This window comes from Somniosus microcephalus, chromosome 12, assembly GCF_052327205.1.
Source record: "Somniosus microcephalus isolate GS21.2 chromosome 12, FLI_Smic_1.0, whole genome shotgun sequence".
NCBI lineage: Eukaryota > Metazoa > Chordata > Chondrichthyes > Squaliformes > Somniosidae > Somniosus > Somniosus microcephalus.
This window is the reverse complement of record NC_140998.1, coordinates 167,260,274-167,288,067: the sequence shown is the minus strand read 5'-3', so window position 1 is coordinate 167,288,067 and position 27,794 is coordinate 167,260,274. Positions and strand designations below refer to the sequence as shown.

At 43.9% G+C, this 27,794-nt stretch overlaps 1 protein-coding gene across 5 annotated transcripts in view; it reads left to right on the top strand.

Annotated features, from left to right (window-relative positions):
- Nucleotides 1–27,794, top strand: part of ttbk2a (tau tubulin kinase 2a) — a 262,791-nt gene that overhangs the window by 122,428 nt on the left and 112,569 nt on the right. For all 5 annotated transcript variants that reach the window (XM_086003795.1, XM_086003794.1, XM_086003797.1 and 2 more), the window contains one exon: nt 1,639–1,743. In XM_086003795.1, the coding sequence (XP_085859921.1) occupies nt 1,639–1,743 (105 nt within the window). The remainder of the gene's footprint in view (nt 1–1,638; nt 1,744–27,794) is intronic.

Genomic DNA, 27,794 nt, shown 5'->3' with positions numbered 1-27,794 from the left:
CAAGGTTTGCCCTTCTGCTTGATCTGGTTCAGTGGAGGCCGATCATTCAGTTACGATGCCCCTGTCCTCTGGAATTCTTTACCCAAATCACTTTACATTGCAGAAAGAAAATTATTGCGTTCAAAGTCTTTTTAAAAACTCCATATCTTTTTGTTGCTTTTGTATTGGGGTTAGTAGAGTGCTTGGGCTGCTAGTTCCCAACTCATGGGTCTCCTGAAGCTGGCGGCAACATGCAAAGTAAACTTGCTGCATTGGCTAAGGCCGGTGACCTGCTTTTCCGCATCAGTGGATCCAGCACCTCTAGCATTTCCGGCTGCCCGAGATCCATGTGTTGGGAGTTGGCGGCCCCAGCACCCACTAATCCCAAAATAAAAACTACTCTAGACTGCCTTTTGCTTCTAAATTTTTTCCTTTCTCCTGTTTTTTGTGACCTGAGATGTTTTTACTTGAGTGCTATATAAAAAGCTATCATGTGTCAATCAGATTCGAGCTGTTTACTTCACTCCCTGCTATCGATCTATGCATACTATGTAATTTACTCCTCAACTGGCATTACTAAAAGACAGTTTACCTGGTGATGTATTGCATTGCTATTTGTGGGATCTTGCTGTGCACGAATTGGCTGCTGCATTCCCTACATTATAACAGTGACTACACTTCAACAGTACTTCATTAACTGTAAAGAGCTTTGGGACGTTTTGAGGGGCATGAAAGGCGCTGTATAAATGCAAGGCAGATGCAGTATAATGTGGATAAATGCGAGGTTATCCACTTTGGTGGCAAAAACAGGAAGGCAGATTATTATCTGAATGGCAATAGATTGGGAGAAGGGGAAATGCAACGAGACCTGGGTGTCCTTGTGCACCAGTCGCTGAAGGTAAGCGTGCAGGTGCAGCAGGTGGTTAAGAAGGCAAATGGTATGTTGGCCTTCATAGCGAGAGGGTTTGAGTACAGGAACAAGGATGTCTTGCTGCAGTTGTACAGGGCCTTGGTGAGACCACATCTTGAGTATTGTGTGCAGTTTTGGTATCCTTATCTGAGGAAAGATGTTCTTGCCATGGAAGGAGTTCAGCGAAGATTCACCAAGCTGATACCTGGGATGGCAGGAATGACGTATGAGGAGAGATTGGGTCGATTGGCTTATACTCGCTGGAGTTTAGAAGAATGAGAGGGGATCTCATTGAAACTTATAACATTCTAACAGGACTAGACAGACTAGATGCAGGAAGGATGTTCCCGATAGCCGGGGAGTCCAGAACCAGGGGTCACAGTCTAAGGATAATGGGTAAGCCATTTAGGACAGAGATGAGGAGGAATTTCTTCACCCAGAGAGTGGTGAACCTGTGGAATTCTCTACCACAGAAGGCAGTGGAGGCCAATTCATTAAATATATTCAAGAAGGAGTTAGATATATTTCTTAAGGCTAAAGGGGTATGGGGAGAAAACAGGGACAGGGTACTGAGTTTGGGTGATCAGCCATGATCTCATTGAATGGTGGAGCAGGCTCGAGGAGCCGAATGGCCTACTCCTGCTCCTATCTTCTATGTAAGTCTTTGTCTCTAATTATGAAGGTGGGTTGATTGAGTGTTTTGTCAATTTGTTCACTAAAACAAGGAAAATTTTATTTTTTATTTTCAGTCAAACTTTGCAATGGGCCGCTTTCCTAGCACCTGTAGAAAGTGTTTCATGCTGGACTTTGGTTTGGCACGACAATTCACAAATTCCTGTGGAGACGTTAGACCTGTAAGTATTCTCTCTTGTTACAGGTTTTTAAGTTGAACTGAACACAATCATGTTGGGAACAATTAGATGATGCAGTAGGTTATAGCCCTGCTCTTTTCACCTTTTTAAGACCTGGATTTAAATTTTCCCTTTTAAAGTTTGTGAAATAGGATGAAACTATTTCAACTTCGATTCTAAAGGAGGCAGGGCCGCTACATGGAACTGGCCACAATTTGATACAACTGTGACTGTCAGTCAAAGAAGTTAACCAGATGGCTAATGTGGGAAATAGAATATTTGCTTTGGTGAAGTAGGGCTGCATTCCGAAGGTTAGGGTTATTGCAAATTGTTGTGGAAAAGTTAGCAGAGTTGCATTGTTCAGGCAGAGTAGAAGGGAGCTTTATGCTTTATTTTGCATAGAGATGGCATGTTTTAGAAGTTGTCACTTGCATTAATTTATGGTGTGACGTTATTTTTTAATGATTTAAAAGCGGACAAAAAGGGTGCGAAAGCACCTCAAACCTGGTCCATCCAGTGCAACCTCGTACACCATTCCCCTACCCCCTGACGATGCTATCGCTTAAGAAAGCCAAACAAACAAAATGGGGGGAAAAAAAAAAATCAATTCAGGAAAAGCTCTGGAAAATTCCTCTTTGGCTCCTTAAGGCAATGAAGCAAACTCCAGAAGACTGTTAGCCCGTAACTCATCAACGTCACAGCTAACTAACAACTTGTTCTTTTTAACTGAAAATGTCCTCTTCACTCAAGAATATGTCTCAGTCCCTGTTAAAAGACTGTAGTGACTCCTAACCCACTGCATGTTGTGGCAGGTTGTTCCAGAGAGCAGTGACTTGCTGCAAAAGGAAATGCTTCCTGGATTCTAAGCTGACTTTTTGTTTACGCATTCTTTAGGCACACCTCTAGTCCTATCATCCCTATCAATCTCAAATAACCTACCTGACCATTCCCTTCTTCGTTTAAAAACATTAATCAGAACCCTTCCAACCTTGCGTTTCTTCAAAGTAAACAACCCTAGCTCCTACGATAGCAAAATACTGCGGATGCTGGAAATCCGAAATAACAACAGAAAACGCTGGAAAAACTCAGCAGGCCAGGCAGCATCTGTGGAGAGAGAAACAGAGTTAATGTTTCAGGTCAAAGACCTTTTGTCAGAACTGGAAAAAAGCAGGAAATGGAAAGCAGGTTTAGGGGCTGGGAAAAGGAGGAGGGGAATGATACAACAAAAGGGAAGGTCAGTGATAGGATAGAAAGCAGGAGAGATTAAGAGATATTCAAGACGAGAGGAGGTGGTAATAGGACAGGTTAAGGAACAAAGGATGGCTCTAGATGGGGTGTGAATTGCGCTGGCAGAATGAAGGACAGCTGCCATGTGGGAGGGAAGAAGAAAAAAATTGTGGATAAAAAAAAAAGAAAATATATGTGTGATCGGGGCCGAGGTTATAATCTGAAATTGTTGAACTCTATGTTGCGTCCAGAGGGCTGTAGAGTGCCTAATCAAAAGATGAGGTGCTGTTGCTCGAGCTTATGCTGAGCTTCCGTGGAACAATACAAGAGGCCGAGGACGGTGAGGTCTGAGTGGGAATGGAGCGGTGAATTGAAATGACAGGCCACCAGGAACTCTGGGGTCTCCCTTACAGACTGAACGAAGGTGTTCTGCAAAGCAGTCACCCGATCTGCATTTGGTCTCCCCAATGTAGAGGAGACCACATCGTGAGCAACGAATACAGTATACTAAATTGCCAGAAGTACAAGTAAATCGCTGTTTCACCTGGAAGGGGTGTTTGGGGCCCTGGACAGTGGGAAGGGGGGAGGTATAAGGGCAGGTGTTGCATCTCCTGCGCTTGCACGGGAAGGTGCCGGGGGAAGGGGTGCTGGGGATGGTCGAGGAGTGGACTAGGGTGTCGCGGAGGGAGCGGTCCCTATGGAATGCTGAAAGGGGAGGAGCTAAACACGATTAAAATCACTAAGGAGATGGTACTCGGTAAAATAATGGGACTTAAGGCGGATAAATCCCCCGGACCTGATGGCCTGCATCCTAGGGTCTTGAGAGAAGTGGCGGTAGGGATTGTGGATGCATTGATGATTATTTTCCAAAACTCCCTGGACTTAGGAAAGGTCCCACAGATTGGAAAACTGCTAATGTAACACCCTTATTTAAGAAGGGAAGTAGACAAAAAGCTGGAAACTATAGACCAGTTAGCCTAACATCTGTGGTTGGCAAAATGTTGGAGTCCATTATTAAGGAAACAGTAACAGAGCATTTGGATAAACATAATTTAATAGGACAGAGTCAGCATGGTTTTATGAAGGGGAAGTCATGTTTGACAAATTTGCTCGAATTCTTTGAGGACGTAACATACAGGGTGGAGAAAGGGGAACCAGTGGATGTAGTGTATTTGGACTTCCAAAAGGCATTTCACAAGGTTCCACACAAAAGATTACTGATCAAGATAAAAAATCACGGGATTGGGGTAATATACTAGCATGGGTGGAAGATTGGCTATCTAACAGAAAACAAAGAGTTGGGATAAATGGCTCGTTCTCGGGCTGGCAATCAGTAACTAGTGGTGTTCCGCAGGGGTCAGTGCTGGGACCCCAACTCTTTACAAACTATATTAACGATTTGGAGGAAGGGACCGAGTGCAACATATCCAAGTTTGCCGACGATACAAAGATGGGAGGGAAAGCAGTGAGTGAGGAGGACATAAAAAACCTGCAAAAGGACATAGACAGGCTAAGTGAGTGGGCAGAGATTTGGCAGATGGAATATAATATTGGAAAGTGTGAGGTTATGCACTTTGGCAGAAAAAATCAAAGAGCAAGTTATTATCTAAATGGAGAGAAACTGCAAAGTGCTACAGTACAAAGGGATCTGGAGGTCCTGGTGCATGAAACACAAAAAGTTAGTATGCAGGTGATCAGGAAGGCCAATGGAATCTTGCTCTCAAGGCGGTTCAGAGAAGGTTCACTCGGTTGATTCCGGAGATGAGGGGGTTGATGTATGAGGAAAGGTTGGGCCTCTACTCATTGGAGTTCAGAAGAATGAGAGGCGATCTTATCGAAACATATAAGATTGTGAGGGGGCTTGATCGGGTGGATGCGGTGAGGATGTTTCCACTGATGGGTGAGACTAGAACTAGGGGGCATAATCTTAGAATAAGGGGCTGCCCTTTCAAAACTGAGATGAGGAGAAACTTCTTCACTCAGAGGGTAGTAAATCTATGGAATTTGCTACCCCAGAGAGCTGTGGAAGCTGCAACATTAAATACATTTAAAACTGAGATAGACAGTTTCCTAGCAGATAAGGGAATTAGGGGTTACGGGGAGAGGGCAGGGAAGTGGACGTGAGTCTAGATTCGGATCAGCCATGATCCTATTGAATGGCGGAGCAGGCCCGAGGGGCCGTATGGCCTACTCCTGCTCCTACTTCTTATGTGAGGGGCAGATGCGTTTGGTGGTGGGAATCACGCTGGAGGTGGCGGAAATGGCAGAGGATGATCCGTTGAATGTGGAGGCTGGTGGGGTAGAAGGTGAGGACAAGGGGAACTCTATCGTGGTTCCGGGAGGAAGGGGCATGGGTGAGGGCAGAAGTGCGGGAGATAGAATGGACACCGTCGAGGGGAATCCTCGGTTGAGGAAAAAGGAAGACATGTCTGAAGCACTGGTATGGAAGGTGGCATTGTCTGAGCAGATGCAGCGGAGACGGAGAAACTGGGAGAATGGAATAGAGTCCTTACAGGAGGTGGGGTGGGAGGAAATGTAGTCCAGGTAGCTGTGGGAGTTAGTGGGCTTGTAGTGAATGTTAGTCAATAACCTATCCCCAGAGATGGAGAGGAAGGGAAGAGTCGGAGATGGACCATGTGAAGGTGAGGGAAGGGTGGAAATTGGAAGCAAAGTGAATGAAATTTACTAGTTCAGGGCGAGAACAGGAGACGGCACCGATAGTCATCAATGTACTGGAAAAAGAGGTGAGGGAGGGGACCCGAGTAGGACTGGAACAAGGAGTGTTCCACATATCCCACGAAAAGGCAGGCATAGCTAGGACCCATGCGGGTACCCATAGCAACACCTTTGATTTGGAGGAAATGAGTGGAGTCAAAGGAGAAGTTGTTCAATGTGAGAACAAGTTCAGCCAGGTGGAGGAGGGTGGTGGTGGATGGAGACTGGTTGGGCCTCTCCAAGGAAGAAGTGGAGCGCCCTCAGGCCATCCTGGTGGGGGATGGAGGTGCAGAGGGATTGTACGTCAATGGTGAAAAGGAGGCGGTTGGGGCCGGGAAACTGGAAACTGTTAAAGTGGCGGAGGGCATCGGAAGAGTTGCGGATGTAGGTGGGAAGAGACTGGACAAGGAGAAAAAAGAGTCGAGATAGGAAGAGATAAGTTCCGTGGGGCAAGAACAGGCTGAAACGATGGATCTACCAGGGCAGTCCTGTTTGTGGATCTTGAGAAGGAGGTAGAAGTGGGCTGTGCGGGGTTGGGGAACTGAGGTTGGCGGCTGTCGGGGGAAGATCTCCAGAGGAGATGAGGTCAGTGACAGTCTTGGAAACGGTGGCTTGATGTTCGGTAGTGGGGTCGAGGTCGGTTCGCGTAGCTCCTAGATGTATAAGGGCTCTAAGGTTAAGTATAACAATGGTCATCCTAAGGTGTACCTTTTCCAGAACATTGACACCTTTCACCATATAGGACCAAAACTAGACACAGCAATCCGTACTCCAAATGCAGACGTACCTGAGCCTTTGGGATTTTTTTTATGTTGAAGGTGTTCTATAAAGACAAGTTTTTGTATTTACTACTCTTGGTTTTGTATGCTATGGTATTAGCTACACAACCTAAAATCCTATCTGCTTTCCCTATAACTAACTCTCAATGCACCGTAACAAGTGATTATCTATTATCCCCGGGTCTCTTTCTGGATCTGTTAACTTTATTAGGTACTCGCGCATGGTATAAATATGTCGAAGAGTTTCCTAACTCCAAGTGTGTGACATTATATTTGTCCACTTTAAAAGCTATATGTCACACACTGGCCCATTTACCTAACTTGTCTAAATCAGCCTGTAACCCATGGATTTGATTTGAATTGTTAATTGCATGGATATTTTTGTGTCATCAGCAAATTAAGGATAGTTCCATTTAAACCCTCCATTAAATTAACCATGAAAATGTTGAATAACAGTGGTGACAGTACAGAGGCATGTGGAACTCCACCTATGGCAAGATCTCAATCCAGTCCACTCCCATTAATAACAACCCTCTGCTTACATGCTTTCAACCAACTGTCTGACCAACATAGTAACTGTCCTATCATCCCATGTGATCAAGTTAGTTCTAACAGTTGTCTATGCATTATTTTGTCAAAAATTTTCTTTTTGGAAAGCGAGCTTTACATCTGAAAACAGGTTTTTGTTTTAATCTGTAATAAATAGAATTTTTTGACAAGCAAATTATACTTGCTGTGATTTTGATGGTATTTTAATAAATGTTTTGTATTTTCATGAAAACATCAGTAGTTGATGAGCCTTGCTTTGAACTTGATAACAAATACTATTACCTGGCAATATTAGATTTTGTGGAAGCCATGCTGGTAGAATGAATGATTGATAGTTAATTATATTACTATGGCCAAGAAATTATGTATCTAAAAATGTGTATTTTGTTATGAAATTATTAGATTTTTATGTCATGAGAAATAATACTGTAGTTTTACAAGCCTATGATGAAACTGAATAAGCCTCTTACATTTTCTACTTTTGGTTAACATTCCCATGAGATGGGGCAGGAATTCTGATTAAATCTTTCAACAGTAGTGGTTAAAGAAAGCCATTTACTCATTATTTTACCTTTTGCAAACATTGGCCAGTTGATCCAAGGTTGTGTTGCTATCGCACGGGTGACTGTTTTCTTTCTCTGGTAATGGAAGTAAAAGGTTTTGTGGTCTTCTGGAAGTTGACATTTGGAGGTATTGGAGGTTTGCCGTTGAAACTGAAACCTGTACTATGATTTCCAGTGGGAAGCTTTGGCTGGTAATCTTCCTTTGGGTGGAAATTTGAACGTGGGGTCAAGCACAAGTCTTTGGAATTCTCATATTTGCTCCTCAATTTCTGGTATCAATGTTGTGCTTTTTTAAAAACAAAAGAAGTCGAAATATTGATTGTGGGGTAATGTTACTGAAGAATGGGTCTTCAGCATTAAATATTAATCCAGATATGCATCTGGTGATATTTAATACTTAAATGCTGATCTTTGACTATTTTCATTATACCCTGAAAGGTTGCTTTTCCATTGGGAAATAAATGCCAGAAACTATAAGGATATAATTTAGTTTGTACCAACTAGGTTTGATCTTACTTTACAGTACTGTGTATCAAAGGTTCTTGTTTGTTTTTTTTTCCAGATTCTAAAAAGGGCAGATTTTGTGATTCAAAACTGTCTCACACTTAAGAAATGGGATTTGTTTCCGTTCCTTTCCTAACTGCACCCCGCCCCCCACCCCCCCCCCCCCCCCCCCCCAAAACCCCATAGATACTTTTCACTAATCATCTGAAGACATAGACTTCTAATGAGATATAGTTTCACTGGAGCCTGCTGCTCTCTCATACTTGGCACAAAAGAACATAAGAAATGGGAGCTTGTGAACCTTCGTTGCACTCCCTCTATGGCAAGTATATCCTTCCTTGGGTAAGGAGACCAAAATTGTACACACTAATCCAGGTGTGGTCTCACCAAGGCCCTATATGATTGGAGTAAGACTTCTTTACTCCTGTACTCAAATCTTCTTGTAATGAAGGCCAGCATACCATTTGCCTTCCTAATGGCTTGCTGCACCTGCACATTCACTTTCAGGGACTCATGTACAAGGACACCCAGGTCCCTTTGAGCATCTGTGTTCCCCAATCTTTCACCATTTAGGAAATACTCTGCCTTTCTGTTTTTTCTACCAAAGTGGATAACTTCATATTTATCCACATTATATTCCATCTGCCATGTTCTCGCCCACTCACTGAGCCTGTCGAGATCCCCTTGAAGCCTCTTCACAACTGACACTGCCACCTAGCTTTGTATCATCAGCAAATTTGGAAATGTTACATTTAGTCCCCTCATCCAAATCATTGATATAGATTGTGAATAGCTGGGGCCCAAGCACCGATCCTTGCGGTACCCCACTAGTCACAGCCTGCCATCCTGAAAAAGACCCGTTTAATCCCTACTTTGTTTTCTGTCTGTTAACCAATTCTCAATCCATGCTAGTATATTACCCCCAATTCCATGTGCCCTAATTTTGTTCACCAACTTCTTGTGTGGGACCTTATCGAAGGCCTTCTGAAAATCCAAATACACCACATCTACCGGTTCCCCTTTGTCTACTCCACTAGTTACATCCTCAAAGAACTCCAATAGGTTTGTGAAACGGGATTTCCCTTTCATAAATCCATGTTGACTCTGCCCAATCTTACAATTAGTTTTTAAGTGCCCAGTTATTGCATCCTTTATAATAGATTCCAGCATTTTCCCAACCACTGATGTGAGGCTAACAGGTCTGTAGTTCCCCGCTTTCTCTCCCTCCTTCCTTAAATAGCGGGATTACATTTGCAACCTCCAATCTGCAGGAACTGTTCCAGAATCTATAGAATTTTGGAAGATGACAACCAAATGCGTCCACTATCCCAGTGGCCACCTCTTTCAAAATCCTAGGATGTAGGTCATCCGATCCTTGGGATTTATCGACTTTTAGCCCCATTAATTTTGCTAGTACTGTTTTTTTACTAATAACTTCTTTAAGTTACTCCTCCTCGCCACTCGTATTTCTGGGAGGTTTTTTGTGTCTTCCTCCGTGAAGACAGAAACAAAGTATTTATTTAATTTCTCTGCCATTTCCTTATCCCCCATTATAAATTCTCCCATCTCTGACTGTAAAGGACCTACATTTACCTTTGCCAGTCTTTTCCTTTTCACATACCTATAGAAGCTTTTACAATCCGTTTTTATATTTTTCGCTAGTTTGTGCTCCTATTCCATTTTCCCTTTCTTTATCAATTTCTTGGTCCCCCTTTGCTGATTTCTAAAAAGATTCCAATCTGGCAACTTTATAAGCTTCCTCCTTTGACTTAATACTAGCTTTAATTTCTTTTGTTAGCCATGTTTGGATCACTCTTCCTTTTGGGTTTTTATGCCCTAGAGGAATATATGTTGCAAATTATGCATTATTTCCTTGAATGTTAGCCATTGTATGTCCACTTTCATACCTTTTAGTGTAGTCTCCCAATCTGCCATGGCTAACTTGTCCCTCATACCCTTGTAGTTTCCTCTGTTTAGATTGAAGACCTTAGTTTCAGATTGGACTACATCACTCTCAAACTTAATGTAAAATTCAATCATAGTATGGTCACTTGTCCCTAAAGGCCCCTTTACCACAAGATTATTGATTAGCCCTTTCTCATTACACAGTACCAGATCTAGAATAGCCTGTTCCCTGGTTGGCTCCTCCACATACTGATCCAGGAAACAATCTGGCATGCATTCCAAGAATACTCAATGTGTGAGCCTATAATTCAGCATTGTTTGACAGTCCATGCTGCTAAGTGATGACCGAAGGATGGTTCATGAGAAATAGAAAGTTCACACTGGTATGCTAAGGTGCATGCCTTCAAGGTTGGAGTTTAGGTACATTATTAGGAGACAATATGCGTATTGTATGAGCTGCAATTTCCTCCACTTAAACATTGGGGAGATTGAAGCCATCGTCTATGGCCCCCGCCACATACTCTCTACCCTGGCCACCAATTTCATCCCCTTCCCCGGCCATTGTCTTGGGCTGACCCAGAGTCCCCAGTCTGAACTTCCAACCCTGTATACGCTCCATCACAAGGACTGCCTACCTCCACCTATGTAACATTGCCCCTGCCTCAGCCTATCTAGCACTGAAACCCTCATCCATGTCTTTGTCAACTCCAGACTCAATTATTCCAATGCTTCCTCTTGGCCGGCCTCCCATTTTCCAGCCTCTGTAAACTTCAGCTCAACCAAAACTCTGTCGCCACTAACTTATCCAGCACCAGATCCTGCTCACGTATCACCACATCCTTGCTGACCTTCATTGTCTCCCAGTCCCCTGACACCTCCAGTGTCAAAAGTCTCATCCTTGTGTTTAAATCCCTTCATGGCATTGCCACTTCCTATCTCTGTAACCTCCTCCAGCCCTACAACCCTCCCAGTACACTCTGTTCCTTTTGATTCTGGCCTCTTGTGCATTGCTCTTCCCTTCACTCCACCAAGGGTGGCCATGCCTTGCTCTGGAATTATCTCCCTACACTCCTCCATTTCACTCTCCTCCTTTTAAGGCCCTCCTTAAAACCCACCTCTCTGGTCAAGCTCCTTCTACGACTCGGTGTATATTTTTTTCTGATCACTTTGTGAAGCATCTTGGGAAGATTTTCTTCGCTAAAGGCACTATATAAATGCAAATTATTGTTTCATTCTACATCCAACTGAATTGATGCTGACACTGGGAATCTAGAATTGTTCCATAAGAAGTAAAAGCAGTCAAGGATAGGTCAAGGCCACTGGATTGACAAATACCCTGACTTTCCCAGCTTAGCATCCAACCATATTTTGAATGAATGTAATGTTTGATGTACTACCTCACCTGGCATGTTATTCCAAACATTTGCCACACTTTGAATAATTACAAAATTGACTTAATATCAATTTTAGATTTCATTTTCACTAATTTAAATTTACGTCCTTTGGTCCTATTGGCTTGGCTTACATCAAAGTAATGTTCTAGGTTTACCTTGCCACTAACATTTAATATTTTATAAACCTTGATGAGCTCTCCCCACCCGCCCCCACCCCCTGACTGCCTTCTGTCCAGACTATAGAATTTGAGCTTCTCTTTGTTCTGTTTCTGCATATGGGATTAGAACAACTGCTGATACGGAGGATAAGCACCAACATGTTTGGGCTGAACAACCTGATTCCATGTTGTACTTTCTATGTAATTCTTTCCTTGCTGCTCATCCCCTTTATACTTGGCTCTTCCCTTCCCTATCTGCAGTGCATGCACATCCTTTGGGTGGCATGGTAACTAGAATTGAGCAAAGCAGTCCATATGTAGTCTGGCCAATGCATTGTCAAACCTTGCCATGCCGTCTGTTTCAGTCCCCAGTGCTGACATCCCTCAATCTAATGAGCATGGAAAATTACCCAACTGTTTGATGGGAAATAAATAATCATAATAGTATCCCTGTGCAGTTATTTATGCAAAGTCACTATCCAACATTTTCACTGTATATGGATGATTGTGATATTTCCCTCTCTTTATTAAAAAATAAGTTTCACACATAGACCGAACTAGACACATTGCTCTAATTATTGGTTATTTCAGTAAGTTGTATTGCACCAGGCATGTGATCTTTCATTGTATAACTGCTGTGCAGCATTTCAGAGAACTCCATACGAGTTATGTAAAAAGAATATATCCTCTGACAAACAGAAGTGTTATTTTGCCACATATAACCAAGCAAGGAGGATTTTTTTTGGGGGGGTGGGGACGCTTGTGATGTGATAGCTAACTGAGCAGATGTGGGGGTTTTTAAAAAAAAAGAAAAACACAGTTTTGAAATTATATGGATGGTGGTGGTGGTGACTTTGGGGAATAGCGGCAGTCCGACAGAACCTTCAACCCTTATTGAATCATGCCAGGTGCAGCACAGAAGGAAGTCATTCGGTGATCGCGCCAGCCCTTCAACTAGAACTCCTCTAATCCCTGGAACACTTTTTTTTCCCTCCCTCTAGGTTTAAATAAAACTAATACAGGAAACTCTATTATCCGGCACCAACGGGACTGGCGTGGTGCTGGTTTATCAAGAAGTCTGGATTACAGAGAGGTATAGTTAAAAGGTACGAGAGCTTCGTACACAGCAACAAATCCAGGCTTCCCTGTTGCTTAGCAACATGTGCAGGAGCTCTGGCCACAGACCAAGCGTCCCTGTTGCTTAGCAACAAGTGCACGAACCCCAGTTACACAGCCACAGATCCAGGAACTGCCACTAATATGAAGTAAAACTTACCTGAACCTACTCCTGAATTTTGCCAGTTAAGAGATTTCCGGTTATTTAGGTGCCGGTAAATCGAGAGTTTCCTGTCGTTGTGGGTGGTGTGGTGGAGAAAATGTTCTGTCGCTACAGATAAATGGAGGTGATGTGACCTTGATTGGAACAAGAGTAATTAGCTTTTCAGTGTACATATGGTTTTCTTTCCACAAAGGGACCTTGCAAAATATATCCTAATCTACGATGTAAGGTATTTATTTAATGTGTGTTTTCCTGTAATGCCAATAACTTAAAAGCAGGATTCTCTGAACACACCAAAGGCTAACCATATTTATATCTAGTAATGCTCTGTAGAAATTGATCTATCCAATTTGGGATTTATCTTCAAATGGATTTGGGGAGCAATTAGGCTTCTGGGCACCAGTCTTTTTTATTTGTACAATCCTCTTACTATTCAGTTTCCATTTGTTTCAGCAGCAGTGTGCGTGTAGTAATCGTTCACACTTTCCAATGTAGATTTGTGACTCGCAAGGCTCTAGAAGGATGCTTGTTGGAAATATTTTTAAGTAAAGTTTTATTTAATGCAGCATTAAAAAAAAAACACACCATCAAATGCTGCAGTAATCATCTGTTATGTACTCCAGTCGGTGTCCTGCAGCAGTCATTTTGTTGTGGTTGTGTGGTTTGATGTCTCCTGGAGATAGCAGTGTCTAATGATGCAAGTGCTGATGGTGTCGGTTGACAGAATTGTCTTCTCCCAGCTGTCCCTCGTGCATTCGTTTCCTAACTTTTTTTATTCGGACCCAAGCAATCTTCACTGTGATGCTGAGGAAGCATTCCAGTAGTGCAAGCTATTCCAACCATTGGCCGTAACCTTGCAGAATATACTTTATCTCGACTGTTGCAAGGTATTTTCACTAAGGGTTCTATTGTACTTCATTTTGATGACCAGCGGTAATTCTATGTACAACTTGCTATCCTTTATTTATCCCCCTTTTATCCTGCCTTGTATAATGGGCATTGAGCTCTGAATGCTTGTCACTGATGCTGTGCATCCCAGGGTACTTGGTAAAAATGCATGTCAAGCAAGCAGAAATGACCTTCAAATTGATCCTGTGTAATTTAGCGTAGATAGCAGTAAACCGAGCCTGCACTCATAATTAATGCAACGTGAGGTTTAACTCTTCTGCTCTGACCAAACCTTTTGCTGCATATTAGCCTCTCGAAATTGCCTAAAGAATTTTTTTAATATAGTTTTAACAACTGTGCATCAACATTTTTGTAGTGGTTTAAATATTTTTCCTGTTTTCAATGGGAGAAATAAATGTAAATGCTTTTGTGGTTAGACACAGATTAAATGCTTTTATTCATTTTCTGGCTGGATTTCACACAGTTAATCAAAAGATATGACAAACAAACACTAAAGTGAAACTTTATCTTGTATAAGAATGATCTGTTTTGAAAGGTTCCTCACCAATATAATCCTTTTTCCTACTTCTCTCAGTACTTGATTTGTGCTGGAGAAACTTGGCTTGACACTTGTACAGTGTATAAACTGCAGTATTTTGCCTTGAGTGAATGGGACGCACTGTTTTCCTCCTTGCATGTTCATGACTTAGTGACTGGGTTTCCCAGTGGGTGAGCAAGTTCCAGCATGGTACTCAAAAATGCCCTATAGTCGCCTGTTAGTTGAAGTAGCATTTTACAACATAGGAACACAACGTGAAGCATGGAACATGAAAGTGACATTATTCCATTTGGTCCCGCAGACCATATGTAACCTTGCAAAATTATGCACCCAGTCCAGCTAATTCAACAACCATAGCCAAAACCTCATGGAGCGCTACAATGTTTTCCCTACTCCAACCCCCAAGACAATCTGGAAAAATTACAGGAATCAATCCAGCACCATTATCTATGCCATGGAACCAAGACGCACTTCCTCCATGAGTACCCAGTGGTATTGTCCTCATTTCTAGATCAACTATAGCACAACCAGATGCAGAGGAGAGCTCCCTCTTCTCGACCTCAACCTTGTGCTTTGACTCCAACTTCAGAAGAGCAATTCGCTGCACCAGTGTGGATTTTCCACTTCCCACATCAACCATCCTTGTGGACTAACTGATTGAGATTACCAACACTTTGGTGCTGTAGGTCTTATACCAGCTAGTTAGGCAGTGACTGACTATGCTCCGTTCATGCAGGGCTCTTGCAAACAACAGAGAGTTAATGCCCTTAATCTGGGGGGTTTCCAAAATCCAGGAGCAAGAGAGGAAACAACTGAAAACCTGACCTATTCTGCTACCCAGTTGTCCCAAAAACCCTGAAAGCAGCAACTGTATTTCTAACATTAGATAATATAATGCTCCCAGATAGGGCACAAGTAGGAGCACTGCAGTTGTTAAGAGGAATACTGCTCAATTCAGCTCAGTGTCCCTCCATCTATTATCCATACCTAGGATCTCCACTACGTCTGCAGCTTTTCTTGCCCAGGAAATGATGTCCTCACCGCACCTGGATCACCAGTCTACCATTAACCAGTGCTTTCTAAGCCTCTATGTATGGGACTTGTGTAACCATGTTTTAATCTATTTTGTATCTTAGATCTTAGTTTATGTAACTCAAAGCTAGAACTGCTGTATTCACTTAGGTGAGATATTGACTATCTCCTCCTGACCCCCTCCGCTCTCCATCAATTCCTATCTCCTTTTGCCTCAGCCACCCAAATCTTCTGAACTCCTTTCCCTCTGTTTTCTGAAACATTACCTGCTTGATTCCTCACCCTGCTACTCACTTGCTTTGGCTTGGTGTCCATTTTTGTCTGTTACGCTCTTTGAAGTACTTTGGGATATTTTGCCATGTTAAAGGTGATATATAAATGTAAGTTGTTTTGCTGTCACTCCAGTCCACAGTCCCTGCTCAATATGCCCACGGCTTCCAACAACAACAACTTGTATTTATATAGCCCCTTTAATGTAGTAAAATGTCCCAAGGCGCCGCACGGGAGTATTTTAAGACAAAACAATTTGACGCTGAGCCACATAAGGATAAATTAGGGCAGGTGCCCAAAAGCTTGGTCAAAGAGGTAGGGTTTTAAGGAGCGTCTTAAAGGAGGTAACGAGGTGGAGAGGTTTAGACAGGGAATTCCAGAGCTTAGGGCCTAGGCAACAGAAGGCACAGCCACCAAAGGTTGAGCAATTTATAATCAGGGATGCTCTAGAGGCCAGGATTAGAGGAGTGCAGATATCTCGGGGTTGTGGGGCTGAAGGAGATTACAGAGATAGGAAGGGGCAAAGCCATGGAGGAATTTGAAAACAAGGATGAGAATTTTGAAATCGAGGAGTTGCTTAACCGGGAGCCAATGTAGGTGAGCGAGCACAGAGGAGATGGCCGAACGGGACTTGGTGCGAGTTAGGACACGGGCAGCCAAGTTTTGGATGACCTCAAGTATACGTAGGGTGGAATGTGGGAGGCCAGCCAGGAGTGTGTTGGAATAGTCAAGTCTAGAGGTAACAAAGGCATGGATGCGGGTTTCAGCAGCAGATGAGGTGAGGCAAGGGCGGAGACGGGCGATGTTACGGAGGTGGAAGTAGGCGGTCTTTGTTATGCTTCCCTCTATTTAACCTGAGGCATTCCCTGCCATCCCCACCAGTCACTGCCTCTTCAAGAAGACCATCCTACCCTATTCACTGGGGATTAATCTCTCTCATCTGCTCCCCAGTGGGTTGTCAACTTCTGGCCTGCTCCATACTGCTCTCCAAGGAGTTCATTCCTTTGGGAGCAAGCTCCTTCCAATCCACAATCACAAAGTACCACTAAATTTCAAGAAAGTGAATAATTTTAACCGTGCATTTATATAGCACCTTTAATGTCGTAAACCGTCCCAAGGTATTTCACAGAAACGTTGTCTGACAAAATTAGACACCCAGCCACATAAAGCAATATTAGGACAGGAAGAGGTAGGTTTTAAGGATTAAAAACATAATGGGAGCTGGTCATTTTGTATTTACAAAATATATTCTTGTCCTGATACAGATATTTTGTTTGAAGGAGTTTTTTTTTTATATTCGTTCCAGGAATGTGGGTGTCGCTGGCAAGGCCAGCATTTATTGCCCATCTCGAATTGCTCTTGAGAAGGTGGTGGTGAGCCACCGCTGCAGTCCGTGTGGTGAAGGTACTCCCACAGTGCTGTTAGAGAGTGAGTGCTAAGATTTTGACCAAGTGACTATGAAGGAATGGTGATCTATTTCCAAGTCAGGATGGTGTGTAACTTGGAGGTGATGGTGTTCCCATGTGCCTGCTGCTTTTGTCCTTCTAGGTGGTAGAGGTCGCGGGTTTGGGAGGTGCTGTCGAAGAGCCTTGGCGAGTTGCTGCAGTGGGGTACACTGCAGCCACGGTACGCCGGTGGTGGAGGGAGTGAATGTTTGAGGTGGTGGATTGGGTGCCAATCAAGCGGGCTGCTTTGTCCTGGATGGTGTCGAGCTTCTTGAGTGTTGGAGCTGCACTCATCCAGGCAAGTGGAGAGTATTCCATCACACTCCTGACATGTGCCTTTATAGATGGTGGAAAGGCTTTGGGGAGTCGGAAGGTGAGACACTCTCCACATAATACCCAGCCTCTGACCTGCTCTTGTAGCCACAATATTTATGTGGCTGGTCCAGTTAAGTCTCTGGTCAGTGGTGACTCCCAGGATGTTAATGTTGGGGGATTCGGCGATGTAATGCCATTGAATGTCATGGGGCGGTGGTTAGACTCTCTCTGGTTGGAGATAGTCATTGCCTGGCACTTCTGTGGCATGAATGTTACTTGCCACTTAATCAGCCCAAGCCTGAATGTTGTCCAGGTCTTGCTGCATGGGGGCATAGACTGCTTCATTACCTGAGTTGGGAATGGAACTGAACACTTTGCAATCATCAGTGCGCATCCCCACTTCTGACCTTATGATGGAAGGAAGGTCATTGATGAAGCATTAATGACTTGGATGAAGAGACCGAGTGTAATGTAGCCAAATTTGCTGATTATACAAAGATAGGTGGGAAAGCAAATTGTGTGGAGGATGCAAAGAATCTCCAAAGAGATATAGATAGGCTAAGTGAGTGGGCAAGAATCTGGCAGATGGAGTATAATGTGGGAAAATGCCAGGTTATCCACTTTGGTAGGAAAAATAAAAAAAGCAAATTATTATTTAAATAGGGAGAGATTACAAAATGCTGAGGTACAGAGGGATCTGGGGGTCCTTGTACATGAATCACAAAAAGTTAGCATGCAGGTACAGCAAGTAATTAGGAAGGCAAATGGAGTGTTGGCCTTTATTGCAAAGGGAATGGAGTATAAAAGTAGGGAAGTCCTGTTACAGCTGTACATGGCATTGGTGAGACCACACCTGGAGTACTGCATACGTTTTGGTCTCCTTGTTTAAGGAAGGATATACTTGCATTGGAGGCAGTTCAGAGAAGGTTTACGAGGTTGATTCTGGAGATGAAAGGGTTGACGTATGAAGAAAGGTTGGGCCTATACTCATTGGAGTTTAGAAGAATGAGAGTGGATCTTATTGAAACATAAGATTCTGAAGGGGATCGACAGGGTAGATGCAGAGAGGATGTTTCCCCTTGTGGGGGAATCTAGAACTAGGGGGCATAATTTCAGAATAAGGGGACACCCATTTAAGATGGAAATGAGGAGGAATTTCTTCTTTCAGGGTGTCGTGAATCTTTGGAATTCTCTTCCCCAGAGAGCTGTGGAGGCTGGGTCATTGAATATATTTAAAGTGGAGATAGACAGATTTTTGAAAGGTAAGGGGAGTCGAGGGTCATGGGGAGCGGGCAGGGAAGTGGAGTTGAGGCCAAGATCAGATCAGCCATGATCTTATTGAATGGCGGAGCAGGCTCGAGGGGTCAAATGACCACCTCCTGCTCCTACATCTTATGTAAGCAGCTGAAGATGGTTGAGCCTAGGACACTGCCCATAGGAACTCTTGCAGCGATGTCCTGGGGCTGAGATGATTGGCCTCCAACACCCACAACCATCTTCCTTTGTGCCAAGTATGTCTCCAGCCAGTGGAGAGTCATTCCCATTGACTTCAATTTTACTAGGGCTCCTTGATGCCACACTTGGTCAAATGCTGCCTTGATGTCTAGGGTAGTCACTCTCGGCTCACCTCTGGAATTCAGCTCTTTTGTCCATATTTGGACCAAGGCTGTAATGCGGTCTGGAGCCGAGTGGTCCTGGCAGAACCCAAACTGAGCATTGGTGAGCAGGTAATTGGTGAGTAAGTGCCGCTTGATAGCACTGTTGATCACACCTTCCATCACTTTGGTGATGATTGAGAGTAGACTGATGGGGCGGTAATTGGCTGGATTGGATTTGGCCTGTTTTTTATGGACAGGACCTACCTGGGCAGTTTTCCATATTGTCAGGTAGATGCCAGTGTTGTAGCTGTACTGGAACAGCTTGGCTAGAGGCACAGCTAGTTCTGGAGCACAAGTCATCAGCACGACAGCCGGGATATTGTCTGGGCCTGTAGCCTCCAGTGCACTCAGCCGTTTCTTGATATCACGTGGAGTGAATCGAATTGGCTGAAGACTGGCTTCTGTCATGGTGGGGACCTCAGGAGGAGGCCGAGATACATCATCCACTCTGCACTTCTGGCTAAAGATAGTTGCAAATGCTGCAGCCTTGTCTTTTGCACTTGTGTGCTGGGCTCCACCATCATTGAGGATGGGGATTTTCGTGGAGCCTCCTCCTCCTGTCAGTTGTTTAATGTTCCACCACCATTCACGACTGGATGTGGCAGGACTGCCGAGCTTTGATCTGATCTGTTGATTGTGAGATCACTTAGCCCTGTCTATAGCATGCTGCTTCCATTGTTGAGCATGCATGTTGTCCTGTGTTGCACCTTCACCAGGTTGGCAACTCAATTTAGGTACGCCTGGTGCTGCTCCTGGCATGCACCTCTTCACTCTTCATTGAACCAGGGCTGGTCGCCTGGCTTGATAATGATAGTGAGATATGCCGGGCCATGAGGTTACAGATTGTGGTGGAATAGAATTCTGCTGCTGCTGATAGCCCACAGCGTCTCATGGATGCCTAGTTTTGAGCTGCTAGATCTGTTCTGAACCTACCCATTTAGCACGGTGGTAGTGCTACACAACATGATGGAGGGTGTCCTCAGTGTGAAGACGGGACTTCGTCTCCATAAGGACTGGGCGGTGGTCACTGCTACCCAAGCTGACATGGACAGATGCATCTGCGATGGGTAGATTGGTGAGGATGAGGTCAAGTAGGTTTTTCCCTTTCGTGTTGGTTCTCTCGCCACCTGCCGCAGGCCCAGTCGCAGCTGTGTCATTCAGGACTCGGCCGAGCTACCAAGCCACTCTTGGTGATGGGCATTGAGGCCCCCCACCCAGAATACATTCTGTACCCTCAATAGTGCTTCCAAGTGGTGTTCAACATGGAGAAATACTGATTCATCAGCTGAGGGAGGGCGGTAGGTGGTAATCAGCAGGAGGTCTCCTTGCCCATGTTTGACCTAATGCCATGAGACTTCATGGGGTCCGGAGTCAATGTTGAGGACTCCCAGGGCCACTCCCTCCCAACTGTGCTGCCACCATTGGTGATGGAGGAGTCTGGGAAATTGGCTGAAAGGTGTGATTCGATTAGTATGACTGTCAGGCTGTTGCTTGACCAGACTGTGTGACAGCTCTCCCAATTTTGGCGCAGGTCCCCAGATGTTGGTGAGCAGGACTTTGCAGGGTTGACTGGGCTGGGTGTGCCGTTGTCGCGTCCAAAGTCGGTGCCGGGTGGTCCGTCCGGTTTTATCCTTGTTACATAGAAACATAGAGATAGGAACAGGAGTAGGCCATTCGGCCCTTCGAGCCTGCTCCGCCATTCAATGAGATCATGGCTGATCTTCGTCTGAGATCATAGCTGATCTTACCAGTTCAGTACCCCGTCCCCGCCTTTTCTCCGTAACCCTTAATCCCCTTAGCCTTCAGAAATATATCCAATTCTCTCTTGAAAATATTTATTGAATTAGCCTTCACAGCCCTCTGTGGCAGGGAATTCCACAGGCTCACCACTCTTTGAGTGAAGAAATTCTTCCTCATCTCTGTTTTAAATGATTTGCCTGCTATTTTTAGACTGTGGCCCCTGGTTCTGTGCTCCCCGGCCATTGGAAACATTCTCTCTGAATTCAGCCTGTCCAGGCCTGCCATAATTTTATATGTTTCGATGAGATCCCCTCTCAATCTTCTAAACTCCAGTGAGTACAAGCCCAAACTATTTAATCTCTCTTCGTAGGTCATTCCCGCCATTCCAGGTATCAGCCTGGTGAATCGCCGTTGCACTCTTTCCATGGCAAGAACATCCTTCCGCAGATGGGGCGACCAAAACTGTACACAATACTCCAGATGCGGTCTCACCAGCACCTTGTACAGCTGTAGTAAGGTATCCCTATTCCTATACTCGAACCCCCTTGATATGAAGGCCAACATACCATTTGCCTTCTTAATCGCCTGTTGCACCTGCATGCTCTCCTTCAGTGACTGGTGCACAAGAACACCCAGGTCCCTCTGCACTTCCCCATCTCCCAATCTATTGCCATTTAGATAATAATCTACCCTCCTGTTTTTACCCCCAAAGTGGATAACCTCGCATTTATCCACATTATAGTGCATCTGCCATGTATCCGCCCATTCCCCCAACCTGTCCAAATCGCACTGTAGCCTCCTGACATCCTCATCAGAGCCCACCCCTCCTCCTAGTTTAGTGTCGTCAGTGAATTTGGAAATATTGCATCCAATTCCCTGATCCAGATCATTTATATATATTGTGAACAGCTGGGGTCCCAGGACAGATCCTTGCGGCACCCCGCTGGTCACTGCCTGCCACTCCGAAAACGAGCCGTTTATTCCAACTCTCTGTTTTCTATCCGCCAGCCAGTTCTCTATCCACGTTAATACTTTGCCCCCACTCCCATGAGCCTTAATTTTGCATGATAATCTTTTGTGTGGAACCTTATCGAAGGCTTTCTGGAAGTCAAGGTACACCACATCCACTGGCTCTCCCCCATCTATTTTACCAGTTACTTCCTCAAAAAATTCCAGCAGATTAGTCAAACACGATTTACCCTTTGTAAATCCATGTTGACTCTGTCCGATCCTTTCCCCATTTGTCAAGTGCTCCGCTATTTTATCCTTAATAATGGACTCTAGCATTTTGCCCACAACCGATGTAAGGCTTACTGGTCTATAATTCCCTGCTTTCTCTCTACCCCCCTTTTTAAATATTGGGGTAACATTAGCTACCCTCCAATCCACGGGTACTGTTCCCGAGTCAATGGAGTTCCGGAAGATGATCCTTAGAGCATCTGCTATCTCCAGGGCCACCTCCTTAAGTACCCTAGGATGTAGTTTATCAGGCCCCGGGGATTTGTCGGCCTTCAGTCCCCTCAACTTACCCAACACCATATCCCTAGAGATACTAATTTCTGTCAGCTCCTCCCTCTCATTAGTCCCTATGTTTGCCGATATTCCTGGGAGGTTATTTGTGTCCTCCTTTGTGAATACAGAACCAAAGTATGAGTTTAATTGGTCTGCCATTTCCTTATTCTCCATTATATATTCTCCCGAATCGGACTGCAAGGGACCGACTTGGGATTTTACCAGTCTTTTCCTCCTGATATACCGATAAAAGCTTTTGCAGTCTGTCTTTATGTTTGCTGCAAGTTTACTTTCGTATTCTATTTTCCCCTTCCTGATTAATCCCTTTGTCCTCTTTTGCTGTATCCTGTACTGCCCCCAATCTTCCGGTCTGGTGCTTTTTTTTGCCAGTTGATATGCCCTTTTTTTTAATTTTATGCTGTCCCTAATTTCCCTCGTTATCCACGGTTGAGTCACCTTTTTAGGTTTATTTTTATGCCAAACCGGTATAAACATGTTCTGGAATTCTTCCATTCTATCTTTGAATGCTTGCCATTGTCTATCCACTGTCAATCCCCCCAGAAACACCACCCAATCAATCTTACCCAATTCCCGTCTCATACCCTCGTAATTCCCTTTATTTAAGTTCTGGACCTTAGTCTCTGATTCAATTTCCTCACTCTCCATCTCGACTGAGAGCTCGATCATATTATGATCGCTCTGACCCAAGGGGCCTCGTACAAGAAGATTGCTGATAAGTCCCTTCTCATTGCACAATACCCAGTCTAAAACGGCCTGATCTCGAGTCGGTTCCTCGACATATTGGTCCAGATAACCGTCCCGAAAACATTCCAGGAATTCCTCCTCCTCAGAATTTTTACTAATTTGGGTAGTCCAATCAATATGTAAATTAAAGTCTCCCATGATGACAGCTGTGCTCTTATCGCACGCTTCTCTAATTTCCCTTTTTATGCCTTCCCTCACCTCCATATTACTATTTGGAGGCCTATATATCACACCCACTAACGTTTTCCTCCCCTTGCTATTTCTCATTTCTACCCATACAGATTCCGTTTCATCCGAGTTAATATCCTTCCTTTCCATTGCATTAATCCCCTCCTTTACCAGCAATGCTACCCCACCTCCCCTACCTTTTTGCCGATCCTTCCTAAATATTGTATATCCCTGGATGTTAAGTTCCCAGCCTTGCCCACCCTGCAGCCACGTTTCTGTAATCCCAATCAAATCATACTTGTTTACCTCTATTTCCACAACTAATTCATCCACCTTGTTCCTAATGCTTCTAGCATTAAGATACAAAGCCTTCAGGCTTGCTTTTTTCACACTCTCATTATGAATTAGTTTGGCCCTTTGTGTTTCTCTCCTTTGCTTATTGCTTCTCACCTTTCTACCATCTATTTCTGACTTCATATGACTTCCCTCTTTTCCACTACCTAGGTTCCCATCCCCCTGCCAAATTAGTTTAAATCCTCCCGAACCGCCCTAGAAAATATTACCCCGAGGACATCGGCTCCCTCACAGTTCAGGTGTAGACCGTCCCCTTGGTACAGGTCACTCCTCCCCAAGAACTGGTTCCAATGCCTCAAGAATTTAAATCCCTCTCCCTTGCACCACTGCTCAAGCCACGTATTTAGCTTATCTATCTTACTCTCTCTAAACTTATTAGCTCGTGGCACTGGTAGCAATCCAGAGATTACTACCTTTGAGGTCCTACTTTTCAATTTAGCTCCTAACTCCCTAAATTCAGCTTGTAGGACCTCCTCCCTCTTTTTACCTACATCGTTGGTACCTACATGTACCACGACAACTGGCTGATCCCCCTCCCCCTTCAGAATGCTCTGCACCCGCTCCGAGACATCCTTGACCCTTGCACCAGGGAGGCAACATACCATCTTGGAGTCGCGGTCTCGGCCACAGAAACTCCTATCTATCCCCCTTACAATTGAATCCCCTATCACTATAGCCCTATCCCTCTTTTTCCCGCCCTTCTGTGCAGCAGAGCCAGTCATGGTGCCCTGAACCTGGCTGCTGGTGCCTTCCCCTGATAAGTCATCTCCCCCAACAGTACCCAAAACGGTAAACCTGTTTTGGAGGGAGATGACCGCAGGTGACTCCTGCACTACCTTCCTGCCTTTACCCTGCCTTTTGGTCACCCATTTACTGTCTGAGCTAGCCTTTACCTGCGGTGTGACCAACTCACTGAATGTGCTATCCACAACATCCTCAGCATCTTGTAGCGGTTTGTTACAACTGAGTGGCTTGCTAGGCCATTTCAGAGTCAACCACATTGCTGTGGGTCTGGAGTGACATACAGGACAAACAAGGTAAGGACAGCATAATGCCCTAAAACACATTGGCCCAGAAATTCGGGTCCCAACGCATGAGTACGCACGGGGTACTCGCGCGTGGACCCAATGGAAGTGCCGGTTTCTTGCATGCGCGGGAAACCGGTACTTCCGTTCCTCTGAACGAAGGGGTTCAGAGGCCGAACGCGTGCGCGCGGGAGTCTGCGCGTGCGCTTTGAACTTACGTTTTTTTTTTACAGGTTTTTCCGTGAGGGTAAGTCTTTCGATTTTAGAAATGTAAAAACCAGGCGTAAGGCCTGCATTTTAAAAGGTAAGTGGTCAATTAATTAAAATTAAAACATTTTTTCCACAGGTTTATTATTTTTAAATACTTTAAAGCAAGGTAAGTTTATTTTTAGCCCTGTTTATTTATAAAATTCTTTTTTTCAAAAATTTAAATTATTGTTTAAAATAGTTATTTAATGTAATTTATAGTTTATTTAAAATTTAAAAAAATTATTTGAAGGTTTACTGTTATTTTGGGGCCTGTATATTCATAAGTTTAGACAGGTCTTCCTGTCAATCTTATGAATGGGCTTTTCCCTCCTCTGATTGGCTGCCCATGGCTCACGTGATCCAAGGGGACGCATCGCCCCTGGGACACGCAAGCACAGCGCGCCGGGAGTTGGAGCAGGCCCCGGAGCGGAATTCCACGGGAGCCCAGAGCTCAACTGCCGACGCGCAAGATAAGTGCAGGTCGGGGGCTTGCACCCGCGGGAAGCTCCCGACCCGAATTTCTGGGCCATTAGCGATCCAGATGGGTTTTTACGACAATGTGTCATGGTCATCATTCTAGATTTATTTAAATTCCACAGCTGCAGTGGTGGGATTTGAACTCGTGTCTCCAGATTATTAGTCCAGGCCTCTGGATTACTAGTTCAGTAACATACCACTATGCTACCGTTCCCTAGTTATAACAGTTATAATTTGAGTACTTTATGCAGTTTCAAGCTACCAAGAGAACAAAATGAAACAACCAATCCACCCAGGGACAATGCTCCAAAACTTTGATGTGATGCAACAAGCCAATGTCCTCTGGCTTAATGATGACCGTCTACTGCCAATCCAAACGTGACTGCAGTGTTTATGACCTGATGCAGTGTGTTAGCCAGGGTTACATAACTGAAGTAGTTATTGTTAAGCCAGTCAGTAACTAGCTGTCAGTCAAACTAGCCTCCATTTTATGATTGAGCTTAGTGTTGCTAGCCTCTTCTTCACCTTTTCCTGTTAATTACAGAGCTAGAGCAAAGGAGAGTGGTATGAAGTCATAAACTGGGCATTGCTGACTTCTGTGAAAATCTTAAAGATATTTATAATAGTTAGAACAAGAAAGGATTTTTTTTTTAACTGGGAACCAATTCCTTGCTTCGTACCACTGCCACAGAAGATCATGTTATGGCACCTGTGGGAGGGCGCAATGTTAGTGCACAGGTTATTTGAAATCGCTACAAAGATGGAGGGGCAGCCCACTTATGCAATGTATTTGTGTATTAAACTTGATTTCACATCTGTCAGCCATTTTGTACACCAAAGGTTACCAAACTTGTAGAAGGTTTTGGTATTAAGTGTAAGCTAAGTGCTAGTCACTGAATTGTGATTAGGAAGAGGACCCTGCTTGTGGTTACTGGTGACCCTGGCCATGCTACAGTGATGCTAGTTGCAATTCTTTTACTACAGTAGAGATTCACAAACTTGACATAGACGAATGATTGGAGATTGGGCTTTCCTGAGCTCCCTGGCTCAGTACCACACCGGGCAATGCATTCACAATGAGTCATTGGTGAAAATTACTTTCCTTTAACATCTGTGTAGTTATGCAAGTGAAGCAAGGCATTTCAGTATTAGAAAATGTTCTAATTTTCTGTTGCACCCATTGAGTTTATAGCTGCAGGTAGAATTGATTGTGGTAGGGAAATAGCCATTAGTGAGAGGTCTGCACAGCTGAACATAAATAAGCAGTCTTTATTTCATATTTTAAAGACTTGACATTTTTTCCCCTCCCACCTCATTTAAATTTTTGAATCTTGTGACAATTTTTTCTTACGCTTAATAATGAAGGAACTGGCTGGACTCGTCTCATAGGCTGTCAGTTACGTGGTTCCTCCCCCTCCATAGTGAGTTGTAATAGGATGACTGCAGTGTAGACCTACCACCGTTTGTTTACTAACACTGCTTCTCACCTGTCTCCATTTTTATCCAAAAAATATATATAAATGCAAGTTCTTGAAGAGAAAATGTGAATTTTTTGCTAGATTACCTTTGTTGGACGGGAGTAGGGAGGTGCATGCCAGACTCTTCCTTGGGAGACTAAATCGACTAGACTATACAGTCTACAGTGGAATTGGTTAGACTTGGTCTATGGAGGAAAAGCCTTGTTTGATTACATTGCATTTTTTTTTTCATCAGTACATTTTAATCTAGTTTTATAACTTTGTTAACAACACAATGAGCTTTATTTTTTTATAATTAGACACTAAGGGAATCGAGGGATATGGGGATAGGACGGGAAAGTGGAGCTGAGGTCGAAGATCAGCCATGATCTTATTGAATGGCGGAGCAGGCTCGAGGGGCCGAATGGCCTACTCCTGCTCCTATCTTCTATATTTCTGCTCCTAATTCTTATGTTCTTGTTGGATCTCTAAAGTTGAGGTAAATTAAAAATTGCACAGTCACTGTGCACTGCTACTCAGAAGAATGATGCCAGCCATTCAGTGTAGCTTGTGCTACAAAATTGTGTTTTCAATTTATTTACAAAATTTAGTTACTGAATTTTTAAATTATTAACTCAAATATTCCTTCATAACAAATGAGTCATCTCATCTGGGCTTGGATCAAGCTTCTGCCGCATGGATGACATAACTTCCCCTGCATGTATGGCATCTTGTGAACCCTTCAAACAAATCAAGCATTACTGTGACAGTACCAGGCTCTTAAAATGCCGGTACTTACTTGGCTTAAAAAAATCTTCAAAAAGCATTTGTTTAGCCAAATCAGTGGCCACTTTTTTCAGTGTGGGTCCAACTTGCAATCTGGTGGTACGTAGGTGGCATAGAAGATATGGTAACAAAAAGTTCTAATTTTTTAACATACAGTATAGATGTTACAGTAGGCTTTATATATTGTGTTGTAGGAGTCTACGTACTCCTAGTAAAAAATACTGAACTCTGAGAGGTTCAACAGAAAAGGTTTAATTGTTGAGACTGCATGTTGAACACAA